This window comes from Scomber japonicus, chromosome 18 (assembly GCF_027409825.1).
Source record: "Scomber japonicus isolate fScoJap1 chromosome 18, fScoJap1.pri, whole genome shotgun sequence".
NCBI lineage: Eukaryota > Metazoa > Chordata > Actinopteri > Scombriformes > Scombridae > Scomber > Scomber japonicus.
Genome location: NC_070595.1, coordinates 23,390,159 through 23,408,855, shown reverse-complemented (window position 1 = coordinate 23,408,855; position 18,697 = coordinate 23,390,159). Strand labels below are relative to the sequence as shown.

Below are 18,697 nucleotides of genomic sequence, written 5' to 3'. Positions count from 1 at the left end.
GGGCCTTTTTATTCCCAAAGATCGCACCAAAATGTAATTATGTAATTGCCTCATCCCATACGAGTCCCTTTGAGACATTTTCTTTTCTGTGAGAGATTTATATATGAGTCGCGTCTGCTTTGTCACCCAATCCTTTCAATCCAGAGAGCACAGCACTCCCCTCAAGGCTTTGAACAGAAAGGGTGAAGTTTACATCTAACATTGCTGAAGTGCACTTCAGGTTACACAAATGATCAAATTCATTTTATATCATATAAAAAAGTACTTCCATTCAATCATGCTCAGTTAAGATATATGTGTGATATGTATCTTCTGTATTTGCTGTGCTAAAGCAGAAATGATTTTGATGAATGAATCAGGTCAATAAACTTTCATTTATCTCTTATCTCAGACTTTTACTGCTTTGTAAAAGTGTATTTTCTTTTTCATTTTCTGTTCAATACAGAATTTACTTTTCTTCATAGGACTACAAAAGTTTGTAATTTCTTCTTTTGCCTTTTCGAACATGCTTTATTTGAACTGCATACTGGGATTATTTGAATTGCTTACCGGGATTTTGAAAAACATGATTGCTCATGATTTTGTTTGTTTTGTTTGTTTTCTTGCTTATATTTTTTATAATGTCGTTGCTTATATATTTTGTTTTTATGTTTAACATGTTCAAAATAAAATTTATAAAAAATATATTTTTTGCCCATTTTTCCAAATCACTAATATTTTTTACGCTATTGCAATAAACAAACTTAATTACTGGCAAGATGTAAATTTAAATCATACACATATCAGGCCTGCTGAATTATACAATATTGTAAAAAAAACACACACAAACTATTTCACTTCTTTTTCTATTTGTAAAAAGTAAGAGATGGCTGAATATATATTACAGACAACAGAGTAAGGTTCTGGCATAACAATTTCTCTTGTGTAGGTGATTCAATATGCGTCTATGTGTAGAGATCAGACACCCTCTAATTCCGACTGTAATGAGACTACCCGAGGCTACCCAACCTGTCATGTCTTTGCGAGTTCATGTCAACACTCATTACCCCTCCCTCCACCTCTCTCAGACCACAACCCAGGCTGCAATAGGACCCCATCTACAGTCCAGCATGTTGCATAAGGTTGTGCAGTGTCAGCCCAGGGCCTAGTTAAGATCTGGTTCCATAAAGGCTCTTTTACCCTCTTCAGAAAAGGGACCCTATTCTAAATTCCCACCACAGGGCACCCTGTCTCATGCCTGTAGAGGAGACACTGTTATACAAAAGTCATATGCTGCTTGCAGGTCTGCCATCTAAGGGCACGGTGATGGCCACATTTTCCTTGGCAACAAACAGAGGCAGAGAGGCCAGGGATAGAGATTCAGGAGGAGGGTTAAAGGGCGATGTCTGTCTATTTAAATATGACAATGCATAATTACTATAACTGGCACATCACAGCCTGGTGATTCTATGGAACATTGTGGGTCTGTAATGAGTAACTGAGTGGTGGTATGCAGAATACTGTCACTGGATTTCCAATTCCAGGACGTAAGCAGGTCAGGAGATCGTGAGATCTGGCGTAAGATTAAGGAAACAATTCCAAAATGGAGCGCACATACTTACAATCTCTTGTCTGGTACACATCTGTCTATCTGTAGGTCTCTTGGGGCACAGCAAACAGTTCCCAAACTTTATTTCGCTGGGCAAAAATAGGCATGAATTTAATCACTAGTAGTTTGTTAGATGAGGCCTGCCTGCGGGAAAAAGAATCAGTAAAGCCTGACAGGAAGAAATGTACAGAGAGCCAGAAATGTGCTTGACCAGCTACTTTGTAATTACTGCTAAGATAGTGAGAAGTGTGTGATAACTAGCCACAGTATCATCTCTCTGTCTCTTGTGCACCTGTTTAAAAAACAGCTGCCTTAAATTTCTCTTTCCTGGCTGGGGGTGAGAAGAGAGTGGGAGAGCGATGGGTGGAAAGTAAGATTATACAGTGTTTATATCCAGATGTGTATGTACCGTGTCAGCGCCTATGCAAAAATATATTACTCTTAAGCTATGCAAGTGGGACTAGGTACACATGGATGTATATTTTTCTTTCATTCAAAAATAGGGAAATGTAATAATTATCCAACAAGGGAAAAAAGAAAAAGAAAGCTGGAATGTATGACTAAAACATCAATACATTTACTTTCCTCAAAAGAATATTTCTACAGCAAATCTAAAGTCTATTATAAACTACTCAAGTTTGAGGAATAGGGAGCTGTGGTATTGAAAATCATTGTATTGTAGTTTTGTTTTTTCTGTTGCCCATGTTGTGACATTACTGGCACTTTATTACACTAAATGTTGACATAAATACAAAGCCATATGTGCTGATGGTCATGGTAAAGAAAACATAACTGCTGGATAAATAAATAAAAAAAAGTATTGGACAAGTTGAAATTTTGACCTGATGATGATGCTAGATACTAAGAATGGTTCAAATTAAACTCAGTTGATCACCAAAGTCCATAAAGATGAAATTTTACATCAATCTGCATGTGAAAGATGCTGAAAGTTCACTCTGAACCACAAATGTCAACATCATTGTGGCAATAGAGGAAATATCAGAGATCATCAAAATCAGTAAGCTTCATCCTCTTTGGAACATAAATGTCTGTATCAAAACTTACAACAATCCATTCTGTAAATATTGAGATATATTACTGGATACCTGGAAATGTGACCGTCAGTTGTGCTAGATGTGAAGCAATCATCATGACTCATCCTCTGGGCAGCATGAATATGTGAACTAAATTTCAAGGTAATCCACTCAACAGATATTTTGGTCAGGATCAAAGTGGTGGACTGACCAACATTGTGATTCCTAGAGCCACATCGAATTAAAAAGAAAAATAGGGTGTACTGTAAGCCAAGGCTAAACACTTTTACACACAACCCTTTTTTGTAGCTTGTGTTTATAATAGAAAGAGGAAAGATATGAAGACACAATATAGTTATCATAACCTGAATAAAACAACCTCAATGTGTGATATCTAGAATTCATAACATTAAATATGTAAATAAACCCACAACTTCCGAGTTCCTAAAATACACATTTACAGTTGAGCGTGATTATGACTCACTTCTGCATCAAAGTCCACATTGAATTGAGCAGGGACAGTAATTCATCTAGATGCTGGTTGCAACACGACGATCTTTTGAGCGGCATTATGTAAGTTAGGTTTCATCAAAGCCTTCTTCTTTCAGCCTCCTTTCCTAAAAAGAGTGTCTTTGCTCTGGCTGCATAATATTGGACCACTGCCTCCAGTCTACTGGCATTGACTTTCCTCATCCTGGCATGAAATCATCAGCCTTTGACAGACACACTCAAGAGTGAAGTAGTCTGCTCAAAGTGGGCTTTTGTTAACCTCCGTTGTTAACATTCACAGCAAAAAAGCACTCAGAAAGAGCCATCAACAAGAATTCTTCTTTCTATTCATCACACATCCTCAGAAGTGTGCGTTCACTTCTGTGCACTTACATAAGGATGTTTATACAAATAGAAAGTGAATTATTACTGGCAACAGGCACAGTGTGATATAAAAAGCACAGTGGTTTTGAAAAAACTGCATTCAATGGAAAAATTTAAAATCTTAACCTTGATCAAAATACATTGCAAATAGATAGAAAAACAACTGCAGGTGATCACTCGAGTTTCACCCAGCAAGTGCGTTTAAGTTATATGACACTGAGTATATGTGCTGAGGCCAGGTGTACCATTTCCATCTCTGGCTTCATTCACGCTTTCATTACATTATACCTTCATTACAGTGTCACATGCAGGATGCAGGAGGATGGAAAACATGGTCTTGCTGACATGTGTCTGAGGAGAAAAATGAGTTGGATACTGCTACAGGTTGAAACCCAAACACTTCCTTTATCTGTTCAGCCAGCTCCAGTATCTCTCATCATGATTAGAGCATGTAGTTTAAGGTATAATTGTCTTAAGTGGGACTGTTAAGTGGCATTGAAATAGGAATAATTGGGTTAGGAAATAATTAGCTCTTAATGGAGGGTTAATCCTGTTCTGTTTTCAACTGAACACTTGAAAAATGTGTCTTAATGTTTAATTTTATAAGACTAAATCATTTCCTTTAATAGTTGGATACTGTTCACAGGAGTATGTGGCATTGACTAAAAATAAACAATGTCCATGTTCATCATAATGAAGGAGCATCCAGTGCAATGGTGAGGCTCGTTGATGGTTTTTAGGGGTTTTTGGTTGACAGTGGGAGGTAGAATAAGCTAGATCAGCCTCCAGCTAATATTTGTTATGAGGGTCAATTGTTGGTTTTGGTCTTTTCAGTAGTGCACCATTGCAAACCTGCAGCAATCGTGAAATGAAAGCTATAAACGGTTATACTGAACAATAAAGCCTTTATTTTTTTGTCTTTCCATAGTTCAAGTTTGTCATTGCCACCCAATGAAACAGTGGCAAATAGAGTGAAGGAGTAAGAGGTAGAGCAAGTGTTCCATTCTCATTGTGATCAGCGTAAAAACTCACTTTTACACACCAAGGGAATGGCCATTCAAAGAAGGCCGACTAAAAAGAAAGAAAAAGAAACAAACGAACAAACAAAAAAAAAACAAAAAAACAGCAGCTTCTTTGTGGTGTTACTAGCTTTCCCTTATTATTCACAATCATAAATACTCCTAACTCGCAGACTTTTGATAAAGGTCGCACTACAGTGTAAACCGGAGAGGCGACGATAAGTGCTAGCCATGAACACAGGAGGCATGTCATTCATCATCACTATCGACACCATCGCCATCACAACCACCACTTTCATCATCATTATCACAGTCTCTGAACACTTGGAGTGAGGAAACTGCCACATGGCAAGGGCCTCTTGCTGTGTTGTCCAAGGCGAAGGGGCTCTGCATAGTATGGTCAGATAGAAGAGATAATGGCTGCCCACCAAGGACTGAATAGAGGCTCTAGATCTGGCACTCAAGGAAAGTTTGACCTTGAAAAAAAAGAAATTAAAAAAAAAAGGGGGGGGCTGTCTCCACATGAAGGAGAGCACAGAAACCTGAGCGGTGGAGCTTGACAGCACATCAATCCAAAATAGGTGTACGATAGTCAGCTGGCCCTGTGTGTGTGTGTGTGTGTGTGTGTGTGTGTGTGTATGTGTGTGTGTGTGTATGTGTGTCACACTGCATTAAAACTAATACCAACCACTCTACCACTCATCTACACTGCCAGGTTATGACAGTGCCATGTTACATTAAAAAAAGGAGATTATTTACATCTTCAACACATAAATTATTTCCCCTAACATACTATCTGTGTAAGGCATAATAAGGTCTCTGGAAAAAAAGGAAAAAAAGTGCCTAATATGAAAAGACTATGCTGACTCCAAAATTTTAGAAAGGTAAGCAAAGAAAGTGTAAATGCTGAAATAAAATAAAAATGCCGGCCAGAACTAGTCCAAAAAACAAGAAAAACAAAATTAATGCACTAATTCATGAGAACAATTCAAAAAAAGAAATGGCACACAGAAAGAGAAGCTGTGAGCTTGATTCAGCAACCCCTGAATACTTCCAGGTAGTATCATTGGCAGCATTGAAAAGGACTCTTTCATACCAGAGAGAAAAGAAGAATACGGTAGCGTCACGGCATGAAGAGCTACAACTCGGATCACTATAGGTTCAGACGATACGGGACGCCTCACATTCCTCCCTCACACTGCTGAGAGATCTAGGAATGATTTGCAACTCCTCCCGTCCAGAATATGACCTTTGACATTTCTCGCATGTTTTGTCTCATGCCCTGGAGTCTCACGGAGCCCACACCCTGTGACACCTGCAGCCCCAATGCGCACTAACCAATATCGCCTCAGGGCAGAGTCAGGGTCAAATTGTTGACCCGATGCGATCTGAAAAATAAGGCTCTAGTCCGGTAAAATTCAACCTTGTCGACGATATACAGTATCAAAACTCTGTATAATGAGAAAACATACAAACGCATATGCAAATATAGCTTTCAATGAACAACAACATACACATTAAAGGTTGGTTTTGCAGATGAAATTCAAAAAGTATTCATACAATATGTGTCACAAAGAAATAATGGCTGGCTCTGTCCATTCTGAAGAGAGAAATAACAGGGGAGGTGGGGGCAAAACAAAAAGTATGAACGAGAAAAAAACAACAACAAATCAAGTTCAGTTCATATTTGTCATGTTGGATAACTGCGCACACACAGGAAGCTTGGAGGAGTGAATTAAACCTCTCCAGTTGGTTTTGTGAGTTCATATTACCGCCACTCTCCCACTCCAGTGCTGCTGGGCTGCTGTCAGTCTTTGGGTCACCCCTTGTTGTGTGTGTGGGTGCATGAGAGTCTGTCATTCCAGTGAGTTTAAAAAAAAAAAAAAAAAAAAGGAAAAAAAAAAAAAAAGGTAGGCCATTGGTTCTTTTGAGAGGTCCTGCCTACCCTGATGGGGTGGAGCCCGGAGGGAGCCCGTCAGTCATCCAGGATGACCTTGACAAAACTGGCCACGTCTGTCTCTTTGGAGTCGTGCACGGTGAAAAATTGATGTTGCTGCATCAGAAGGAGGAAATGCATGATTAGAAATACGTTTTTTATTTATTTTTTTATTTAAATAATACAAAGTCATAGTCTTGGTGAGTTAACTGGGTAAGCCTGGCCTCTTGTGGACAAAAGCAAGAATTAGATTGTACTGAACATTACAGCAGGGATGTTGATGGTGACAAAGCTACAACAAAATATCCTAAAATATGTTCTAATGTGTTAGAGGAGAGGAGAGAAAATGGAAAAATGTACTAACCATTAATTCTGTATAAGCTGGTCTCTCATTTGGCTTCTTTCTTAAACTGTAAAGACAAAGAAGACAGAAAGGCAAAATTGAGATTAATATCAAACACCACAATTTTAACAACATATACAATCATATCTAAAACAGTCATGTTTGATATATCCTGTGGGTAGACTAGGTCATCCATTAAATGCAGGGTTTAAACCGGCTCATCGATGTGTCCTTCGGCTAAACACTGAATCCCAACTGCATTTAGTTGAGTGTGTATGTGAATAAGAATGACAGAAAAACAACAAACCATTTTGGAGGTGCAGCATCCATTTACATCATGCAGCATCCATTTACATCATCTGGCAACTTATTGGAGTTCTATACTGTTCTTATGCCACCTCGTTCAGTAAATGGAGAGTAAACACTGACCCCTACTGAGCTTTGTGCCACTTTTTCTTTTTCTTTTCATCAGTGAATATGAGGCTTACCACTGGGAGATGAAGTCTACAAACTCTGGGGAGAACCGGTCAGCAGGCAGCTGTGGAGATGGCTCATCCACCACCTGTTTGAGCTGCTGGAACGGGGTGCCCCAGGACTCGTAGGGGAATTTCAAAATGGCCAGCTCAATCTAGGAGGCAGAGAGAGGCTGATTTAACAACGATCATACAAGTTATAGCTACTTTTCATGAGTTTGGTCAGTGCAATGATTGAAACTGACTTTCAGGTGTAACTCAACTATTGTGATATTTCAATGAATTATTTACTCTTCTTTAAAACTTTATGTTCTAATTTTATAACCCTGTAGCCAAAGTTAAATGAATATGTATAAATTATGTCAGTAGGCTGTGCTTTATCTTAACTGAGGATGACAAACAATCAACTAAAATCTGCCACAAACATCCATAGGTATCAAAATTGTAAACAGTCATCATGACTCAGTATTAGTGCTGGATTATAACTGCCCTTCTAGTTGTTGCATTATTGGAAAGTTGTTCATGTCAAACAAAACAAGATGCACAAACACAGTGAGCGCAGCACGTGTAGTGTGCTGCTGCTGCTGGTGCTAATCTCCAACTGCAGGTTGAAGCATGCAGAGGTTGAGCAAACATACCCACTCTAATCTGAACTGAAGCCACAGAAAATAGGAACAATCTAAAAGCCCAATATGATCAATACACTTTATTTTAGGATGCACATTATTGTATTTTTAAATGCTGCTCTTATTTTAGGCTACTTGAAATGAGAAAAGAACATTTATTCACTATTACAATACTTAATATTGATAACATCTGGGGTAAAAGAATGATGAGTTTCTTTCATCTTGTCATCATATAAACTCTATTCATTTTTCTGTGTGAAGTAGCAGCCGTAGGCCAAGTAACCAGCCCCAACAGATATGCTTTGAACAGGCACTGCCCTCGTGCTTTTAGTTCCTTATAATACACTTTGTAACCATCTCATGAAAGTTGCTATGTAAATAAAAGTTTATCATTTTACTATTATGAGACTTGTGATTAAAAGAAATATGGAGAAAAACTAAGAAAAGCAGACAAAACTATCTATGTGTTTGAGTTCTTTTAGTAACATAATGTGTAATATGACTTTATTTTACTACTAACTGTGCTCAGTGTTTAGGGTCAGTAATAGCACAGATTTTTGCAGGATTAAAAAAAAAAAAAAAAAAAAAAATATGAGTGTACTTGTTCTAACTGAGTAACACAACGAGACTAATTTCAATATCTAGCCATGCTCACCATCGTGATACCAAGACTCCATATGTCTGACTTCACACTGTAGCCCTTCTGGTTGAGGTCAGGATTGATCCGCTCAGGCTGAAAAGAATATGATAAGCAAGTAATAAGTACCACCACTATCTGAAAATGAACCATATAACAGCAGTGAATCAAGACTCAAGAATGAAAAATGCATTTAAAGTGAGAGTAAGTGTTACTGAGTAAAGAACACATCTGTGCACTCCAAGTGTTTTTTGAGAGGATTTAAATTGTAAACTGGGTCTGTGTGTCTACATTCCAAGCAAGATGTTTAAAAGCTTAGGTGTATGGTTGGTTTAACAGCTCAGACATTGATATGGGCCAGACCTCACTGAACAATACAATTCATCAGTACATTTCTAGAGAATCCTTTCCCTTAACTTCAACTAGCCTTTACCAGGAAATCTCTCTCCTGATCCTTGGCAGTCCCCACTTACCGCCATGTAGGGCTTGCAGCCTGCATCCATTGTTTTGGCTACAGAGTCCACCAGGTGGCCACTGATGCCAAAGTCACACATTTTCACTTGGCCCTGAGTGTTGATCAGAACATTGGAGGGTTTCACATCTGCAGAGGGGTGTTGTTGGAAGAGTGATGAGAGGAAAAAATTGCAAATGACAAACATCAAACTGAAAACTGTGTGTGTGCTGTTGTGCTCTTCTGATTACCTCTGTGTATCACTGACAGATTACTGTGTAGATGCTCTAATGCCTTGACAATCTGTAAATACAGAGAAAATGATGGAAAAGATTAAATTCTTTATCGAGAAAACTCTTGAGAACTGTATCTCAGTGATTACTGTAATAAAACAAAATCACCAACATTCATATCTTTTTAATAATCAGTTCATTATTGAGTTAGTCTGTATTGTTCCCTGGAGTCACACTCGTCTCCATGACACTAAAATATTTAACATGTGAATTCAGCCTCAGAGTGCAGAATATTTGACTATTTCCAAATCAAAGATTACTAATCAGCATGGTTTCAAGAGGAGTTAAGTGATGAGACAAAAAATAGTATCCATCTAGCCAGCACTTCCATCCAATCTCCGACTATACTGCTGGTTGCCTGGCAACCTCACTGAGATGACAAGACTCCAAAAAGTCACTGCAGTCCCTCTTTGCATGTAACTCTTCTTTAAACTGTTCTTCTTCTCCTTATCTCCCTCTTTGAAAGAAAGTGACTAAATGTATTTTCCTAAATTGCTGAATTATTCCTTTAATATAGAACACAGCGATTAGTTGAACTGATTAGATTGTCAACAGAAAATGAATTAGACTATAAAAGGAATTTAATATAAAGTATGTGTTAGTGTATTTTACTTGTATGTGTTCACATGCTTGGCCAACACAGCTGATTCTGACAGAATACAAGGTTGTAGCCATGACAGCAGATGATGCTTCATACATGGATGTTGCTGCAGACACTAGAAATTCTAAAAAGTGGATGCTTCACACACATCTTCAACATCTTCTTCCAACTTGGCAGCAAAGAAGATCTATACAATCACCAGTGTATCAGGTTGGGCACATGAGATTAGTGTCTCCAATTCAGTATTCAACCAAATGTGAAATATGGTCATGAGGTTATGATGTTGAATAATGGCCAAAAAAGTGCAGCACATTATGATTTCACATTGAAGTTGTCCTTTTACCTCTTTGGATATAAAATGTCATCACTTCATCATTTTTTCCCCCTTGGAAATTTGTGTGAAACTTTGTCATAATTAGCATACAAATTCTTGAGTTATGTCCAAAAACATGTTTTGTGAGGTCACAGTGACTTTGACTTTTGATCACCAAAATCTAATCAGTTCATCCTCGAGTCCAAGTGGACATTTCTTCCAAATTTAAAGAATTTCCTTCAAAGTGTTCCTGAGATATTGCGTTCATGAGCACCCAAAAACTGGGTGATTGCAGCTTCTCAAATGTGAGGATTTAAGCTTTTTGTGTCATACGTCATAGTAAACTGAATATCTTTGGATTTTGGACTGTTGAAAAAAATGACATTCAATACATCACCTTGAGCTTTTAAAGATATTATAAAGATGATTAATCAATCATTTTAAATCTGACAAAGATAATGAAAATAATAATTAGTTGTAGCTCTATTCTAATGTACATGTAAATGCACTTGACACCTGAGCAACACCATTTTTATAATGTAAGATATGGGACAGGACGTACTGCTACTGTGATCTTGCCCAAGATGTCCTCTGGGATGGTCTTGCCTTTCTCAATAACCTTCTTATAGAACTTATCCAGAGAGGTGTCCATCAGCTCCATACAGATCCAAACATCCCCCTAAAATTAAGATGCCACCCACAAATAAGAAACAAGATGATCAGACATTTCATATAACACAGGAAGAAGGTCATACCAGTCATAAATGAGTGAGATTTAGTCACTGGCTTCACCTCTCTGAAGAGGGCGCCATAGAAGGTCACAGTAAAGAAACAGTCCACTGTCCTCATGGAGATATCCAGATCCATCAGAAGCCTCTTTTGCTCCAGAGTGTTGACTGTGGCACGAATCCTCTGCAAACACAAACATCACAGATTGTGTTGCCAGTTGCATTAGAAGTCACCTTAAATCAGCTGGTGTCCAGTGTCCTTTTACCCCCCCCCCCTCCATGTAACATAGATCCAGTAAATCTGGGCCAAACGTTTGCAAGTTGAACTCACATGTTGACTACATCTACTGTATGAGTCATGGTACTATTTTAAAAGCAAGGTGCATTCACAGAGATGCCAAAAATCACGTAACCTGAGTAGTGGCTTCCCGGCCTACCTTGACAGCCATGATTACACCACTGGGCACATGTTTCATCTTGTCCACAACGCCATATGCTCCCCTCCCCAGCTCTGCAATCAGCTCCAAGTCATCTGCCTTCACCACAAAGTTCTGGACAGCATGGGACAAATTTTACATTAATGTATGTATTCAGATCAGCAAAAATTAGAACAGCATGTCTCAGAGGAATATAGAGCCAACTATACCTGATCTCCAATTGTGACACAAGCTTTAGAGTCGAGATCTCGAGGGGGGCTGCAGGGTAGAAACACATTTCAATCAAACAACACTGTGTAGTCAATTTTAATGCCACAACATAGGCTTCATACAATAATATAAATTGTGTTTGGAATTCATAAGACAATTTCAGGGTGAATATTCATAATTTACCGGCCACTCAGTACTGTTGTTTTTTTGGCAAATGAGTGAAGCAAATCTACGAGCAACTTACATATTTTACCAACATTTGGATGATGCTAATTTTGTTCCCTGTAAATTTGAAACAAACCTTGATTTATATATTTATAGTTATGCAAGGACTCACTCTCTTTGTGCCCATACAACTCTACTGCTTGTAATTAACAACTGCACCAGGCAGTGGTGCTCTAAGTGGACTGCAAAGACTAACTGTTCCCTCAAAAACATACAGCACCAGTCAAAAGTTTGGACATCGTCTTATTCAAGTGAATGAGAAAGAGAAAGTGTGTCCAAAATGTTTGAGTGGTACTGTATATAAATGTAGCTGCCTCGAAAACTAAAAATTTGGAGTATAGCTCGACTAATACTGGAATTTAAAGGCCAATATATAGATAATTAAAAGTTAATCTGCATTCACATTGTTACATAAACATATAAGATAAATGTAAAGGATCCCTTTACATATGTCAGACCAATGTGTACTAAGCAGGACATTTTCCAAAAAACAAACTTATCAGTGCTCTCTGGTGGACAAACTATGTAATGGCGACATTGTTTCTAAACTACTTTAAAAAAATCTTTTACACCTGTGCACTGCAATTTCTTGTTATTTGCTAGCCTATTGTGAACTATTGTTAAAGAAGAAGAAGAAGAGAAAAGCCTTACGCTGCTACTGCTGGTTGGGGCTGTGCAAACACTTCTTTGGCCAGCTTCAGCCCTGGGTTCTTCTTCTTCCCTGCAAGACATGAAATTAGAAAGCCATTACCATCTCAGCTCCATGATATATCTACACTGATGCACACAGCTGTATTTAGCAGCAACCACAAGCTAGTATAACTAGCAGTGTTTTGTAGAAGCATTAAGGCAAATGGACTTATGACTCAGGTGCCACTGCAGAATAAATCTACAGATGCCATTTGCCACATTACTTAAAAGAGGTTTGTCAGGTCGTAATTCAGTTCACTTAGCACCAACTAAATAGACTTTGCTTGATTTCATAAGTTTGCATGGGCATTTTAAAAGGTGGTTTATTTCTATTCTGGTAGTAAGGAGTGTTTTCAAGGTTAAAATCAATTTGCAGTTGCCTCTGACACAAAATGATCTGTTATCTAACTGGAGATTAGGTGTACTCAAACTTGAGGCCCTGCAATAGAGAGAAGGTGGACTAAATGACTAATCGACATTGGTATGATGACTCAAATGGAGAGAGGAGGGGGGGAATGCAAGGGAATCAGGCCTCTCTTCCTGTCATGATTTTTTTTGCTCCAGTATGATCAACTATCCTTTTTGTTTTGTTTTTTTATTACTGTGACATTTCACTTATTTTTTTTCTAATATGTGAAAGAGCATGGTGCCATAAACTGCAGCTCTGGAACGTTTCTGTGTTCAATCAGTGACAGCAGTCCATTCATAAACACAGTTTACCAGCAGCTTCTGGGATTTCCCACAAGGGGCTATGAGTGTCTGCCAGAATGACACAGCTACCGGGCCTACAAGCAACACACAGGAAAAAAACATCAACTTTTCTCGACACGGACATTCAGGTTGAGCATGTTTGCTCTTGTTGCAAGGTCGACAGGAAAAACACTACACTTTTCTTGACCTTTATCCGTGTGTGTGTGCTAGAACTTGGCCAGATTTTTTACCCACTGGGAAATGATGAGAAACAGTTTAGACCTGGCTGGTTATTTCCTGTTCTTGCTGCATACAGGCTCGGGCCAGGCTGTGTAATTATTCTACCCCAGTTCAGAGAAACTGGTTTAATGCATCTGGCAAGCAAGTCACTTTCACTTCGGAACAAATGCAACAGCTTTTTATATAGCTAGCAAACATTAGTAATGGGTTAGTTTAATGCTATAATTTTACTGTCATTGTTACTGCGGAGTTGTATTTGCCATTCAGTGAGTCACACCACTCCAGTCTGGAGGAAGTACGATTGGACAAACCCCTCCTTGCTAGATTAAGTTGGAAGGGAAGTTAAGTTTTACTCTAGATTTTAGATTCTATGGCCAACCACTGAAACATCAGACAGGTCCATTTTGTGCTGCAGCCCTAAAATAGGCCTACAGTGTCTGGACAGACTACACTAGTCTCATGTGGTAGGGAGAGATTGACGTGTGATTTACTCACACATGCTCAGTCAAAAATAGATTTTGCGTTTCCTCTGTGTGGGATAACGAGCACTCAAAGCCTTCCAATGACCTGACAAATAAGTCAGCCTTTTGTTCCTGCAACAAAACTAGGGTAGCACAAGAACACAGTGGTGCAGTACACGAACATCTGACATGCCAAAGATGTTTTTAAGTTGTCAGAGATATTCAACAGTGCTTTGCTGCTGCAGGAAAACGCAATTATATAATGCACATTGAGTTTTTAAATACTGTGCATTATATTTAAGTCTGAGTTAACATGCAGACATGTTTACTGAGAAGTATTAATGGCCTTGAAATACTAACCCCTCTCAGGTAGCAGGCTGAGCTGGGGGGTTGGGGGGGAGTTGCAATGTGTGTGGTGTGTGCAGTGACCCTGTGGCTGGGGCTGTGGAGTGGGATATGACTCACAGCCAGTCAGACTGGACACATCCGCTCAAAACACAACAACTGTCAGGACTCTTTGGGAAATATGATGTCACTTCACAGCTCGCTGTCCCCATTTGGGTAAACTGGGGCTGGCTTCCCTGCCGCAAGACCTGCCTGAATTGAGCCTGATAGGAGACAACAGTACCATGACCTCAGCCACAGCTGCAGGCAAAGTATATCAAGACAGCACAGGAAAAATACATGTGCACAGATACCGTGTTCTCAGAGGGGAACTGAAAGAGCTGCAAGAACTGGTAGATTAAGTGATTAGTCGACTGAGGGAAAATTAAGTGGCTAATTTTGATAATCAATTAATCATTCTGAGTTTTTTTTTTTTTTGGGGGGGGGGGGGGGGGGGGCATGCTGCAATTCTCAATTTTTCCTTCAGCAAACTAATTTTCTTTGGTTTATAGACTGTTGGTTGGGACAAGACAAGACATTTTAGGTTACATCTTGGGCTTTGTGGAACTGTGATTGACAATTCACCATTTCCGTTTGTTGCCACCCTACATCTGTGTACCAACCAGGTATTTCATATTAGACTGGTTGACACAAAGCATCAATTCTTCTGCTCACCATGCATGTCACTGTCAGTGATATCCATATTGTAGACATGTGAATCTTATGTCTTACATGTGAATATGTTTGACTTAAAAAGTATCTATCTCAGTATTTGAAAACAGATCAATGCTGCTGCTAAGGACTTATCAGAGTCTGCATCTGTCACTACAGATAGCAACAGTGGTATGCTTTTACAGGAAATTCAGCAATTCTTAGAAAACTCATGATGTTCAGCTGAAAATACCGGTACACTAAGACACACGTAATGTGAACAAGAATTTCTGGGCTGTGCATGGGATTAAAGTGTCAATAGCTGTGTGGCGAGTCACCATCAGGAAGCTCCAGCCTCAGAGTGGGTGCATATACAGACAGACAATGATGACTCATGCACAGATAATCTTCCACACCACCCTATCAGTGCTGTTAGGGAGAACCCAATATCCAAACATGTCTCAGCAATAGTATGAACAGCACTGCATGCACTTAAGCTTCACTTAACTTACTCCACAACTGACCAATGAAGGAGTGATTCCCTGTAAGTGGCTGGGAGGAAATTACACTTTCACAGAGGCACCTCGGATCTGCTTTGGTGCACACAATAATAACAAGGCAGAACCTGTGTAGCAGCTATGGAGTAGCTGCTTGCAGCCAGTGAACTGTCAACAAAGAAGCCGCGGCACTAGCTATTGGTGCTACAAGTCAAAACATGCCATGGTAGGCCAAAGAGGCTGTGATTGCCTGAGCCGAGCAGCACCCAGCCAATCTACACAGCCCTCTCAAAACAGTGTGTACTCCCGACCATGGAAACGCTAGTATGATTGTGTAACAGCACAAGCGGTGAACTTGAAATGTAAATTGACATCATCATCATGCTCTCTGTGTGTGACGCAAAGGAAGGACCTTGATTTTTTTTTTTTTTTCCAAGGTGTAAGTTTGATTCAGCAGTGTTCAGTACAGACTCACTTGGCTGACTGACGGGCGGAAGCCAAATGAGTGATAGATAGCGCAGTGGCTCCTTGGCATCGCCGCCTGTTTTAAAAATAAAGGAATTTCCACCACAGCAGGGGGGGGAGGAGGAGGAGGAGGAGGTGGTGATGGTGGTGGTGGTAGCTGGGGGGTGGATGCATTTCCATGGAAGCGGCGCTAAAATGTTTTTGCGCTAACACACTGTAACACCCAACACAATCGATGAGTCAGGAGGCCGAAACACACAAACACCTGTGGTTCCCACTGTGCTTTGCTTGACCGAAAGGGAGAAACTAGTCACAAGCGCGGTGATTCCTAGCTTGAAGGACAAGTTAGTTGTTAATTACAGCTTGACAACAGTCCTTAATTGCCGTGAAAACGGTGTAAAGCTAGCTAACAGCAACTTAAATGAAGCGATGTGGGTATGCAAATTAGCTGAAATACTATCATTCAATACTGTTTAGCCCGCTAATAGTAGGTCTGTGATGAATACCTTCAGTCACCAGGATGTCTAGAGACTTAGCATGATGATAGAAAGCAGTAAAGACATGCTGGCTAGCTTTTTTTTTTTCCTCCTCTCATACATGCAGCTTTCCACCTGGCAAGGTTACATTTCTCAGTCACAGCTAGCTAAACTTCTTCCGCGCAAACTGCACCTCGCTCTTTAAAATAAATGCACGATTGTTTAAAAAAAAAGAAGCGGCTGAGTTGGAGGAAAGAGAAAAAAAACACTTACCTCCTTTAGACAGAGACATTTCCCCTTTGCTTTGATGAGGGGGAAGGGAAGCACAAAGACTTTTGCCTTTTTTTACTCCCTCCCTCCCTGCATCTACCCTTACACCCGCTCAGGATCGCTGGCTTGTCGTGCAAAAACTAGCAGCGACTAAAACAAGAAGGTTCGTCTTCGTGCAATCTAAGTGCTTCAATCGCCGGTTCACTAGTTCAGAGATCGATTAGTAGATGAATGCACAACTTCACATAAAGTCGGCGCGGGTTGTACAGTTCGAGTTAGTTTGCTAACAAAACCTGCACTTTTTAGGGTGGCCAAAGTCTGACAGCTGAAGGTTCCAACGACGTGATGACGTGTTTCCTGCCGCTTACTAAGCAACGTGGGATTTGTAGTTGTATGTATGTATGTATGTAGTTTCGTTCACGTGAACACCCAAAACAGAACATTTTCATACATTATTGTGACTAGTAATCAAATATACCCAACTACTAGTTATTCACACATTTAAGGTTGCTTCACATAAGTTATTGTCAGGGTTGGGAAGGTTACTTTGGAAATGTAATAGGGTTACCGATTACTTGAATGTAATAAGTAAAACTATTTCAATTAATGTAATTTATTACATTTGATTTGATTACTTTTCTAATTTTCTAACAACCGTTTTTAGCTGTTGGGGTAAGTGTACCCGTTAAGCCCCTCAAAATCTACGTTCAGGTGTTTTTCATTATACTGACATGATTTATAAGGGACATAATTTCTTATAAAGCAAGATTTATGTCTAAATGTATTCATTAGTTCATGTAGATTTTGGAATATAACATAGAGATATTTTATTAAAGAAGTCTGGCATTGGTTTAACTGGTACTGTGGCACCATTTAAGCCCAAGTCATGATTTATTTACAAAATATAAATAAATATATTTATTTCAAAGAATTAAAACATGTTTAATATGAAGGGGGAGGGGGGGCTCCTCCTGAGTAAAATCTTCTAAAGTCAGATGTAACCTTTGTAATTATCAACATTTTCATAAGTAACTGTAATTTCATTACACTTTTTTTCTAGATATTTTATTAAAGAAGTCAACATTTATTTTTGTTATTTAATTACATAATGCTGTAATATGTAACTAGTGACTCCCCAACACTGTACATTATTGTTATTAATCAAATATACCCAACTACAGTAGTTATTCGGTTTGCTTCATACAAGTTATTGTTTACTCCTGGGAATTATTTTGAACATTTCAACTTGTTCTCTTCAATTTACAATTTAAACTTATGGCAGCTCTTCATGCTTAGAATATAATTTAAATATTTTTCATTGTAAATGATTTCTTTATATTAGTTAGGACTACTTTATAAGGCCCGACCAATATATCAGTCAATCGATATTATTGGTCGATATTGGCCTGTTACAGATATATCAGTATCAGTGTTTATGTTGTCCGGTATGTGCCGATAGAGAAGATATATTGGCCGCATTTTATGTATATTTCATCCTTTTTCCTAATTCAAGTTTAATATATATGAATAAAATGTTTTTACTGTTTTAGTGCACTGATGTAATTTTATAAAAATTAAGATTATTCTTTAACTGTAAAATATTATAAAATAAAAAATAAAATATCTTGTGTTTATGTATATATTCTGTATATATAACATTATTGGCTGACATATCAATATCAGAGTTTTTATATTTCCTAATATCAGTATCGGCATCTGCCCCAAAAGTCCAGCATCGGTTGGGTTCTACTATTTAATTGTGCGTATATTTTGGACTCTATGCACCACAATACTAAAACGCTAATACATTACACCACAGACAGATTTTGTGTTATTGTATTTTATTATATTTTTTTTGTGTGTCTCAGGATGAACATTAAATACTAGTGTCATTTCTTTAAAAGCTAGATAAAATATAGGCTACATGTAACAATAAAGAAGATACCAAAGGGCTGGAATTACAGTCTACAGTGTTTTACACGTCAAAGGAACACAAAGAATACAAAGGAACATTTATAATGGGATTGCACTTCAATTTAAACAATTTGGCATGTACACAACAAACAGGTATATAACTTTATGTCAC

General features: G+C 38.7%; 1 protein-coding gene across 1 annotated transcript; it reads right to left on the bottom strand.

The window, feature by feature from the left end:
* Positions 1-4,380: 4,380 nt before the first annotated feature.
* LOC128378855 (dual specificity mitogen-activated protein kinase kinase 6-like) lies at positions 4,381-16,910 on the bottom strand. The gene is made up of 12 exons (XM_053338420.1): positions 16,615-16,910; positions 12,439-12,508; positions 11,562-11,610; positions 11,353-11,466; positions 10,980-11,099; positions 10,750-10,866; positions 9,232-9,283; positions 9,003-9,130; positions 8,548-8,625; positions 7,282-7,421; positions 6,815-6,860; positions 4,381-6,567 (listed from the first exon to the last, which is right to left on the bottom strand). Exons 1-12 carry the CDS (start codon positions 16,631-16,633, stop codon positions 6,490-6,492), a joined length of 1,011 nt encoding a protein of 336 aa, XP_053194395.1. The 5' UTR covers positions 16,634-16,910; the 3' UTR covers positions 4,381-6,489.
* Between the last annotated feature and the right edge of the window lie 1,787 nt (positions 16,911-18,697).

Bases quoted from the DNA above. Each gene is read 5' to 3' on its own strand.
- LOC128378855 (XM_053338420.1), bottom strand. The intron at 11,100-11,352 runs GTAGGCCGGGAA...TTGTGTTTGCAG, and splicing joins GTGTAATCATGGCTGTCAAG to AGGATTCGTGCCACAGTCAA. The intron at 8,626-9,002 runs GTAAGTGGGGAC...TATTCTTTTCAG, and splicing joins GCTGCAAGCCCTACATGGCG to CCTGAGCGGATCAATCCTGA.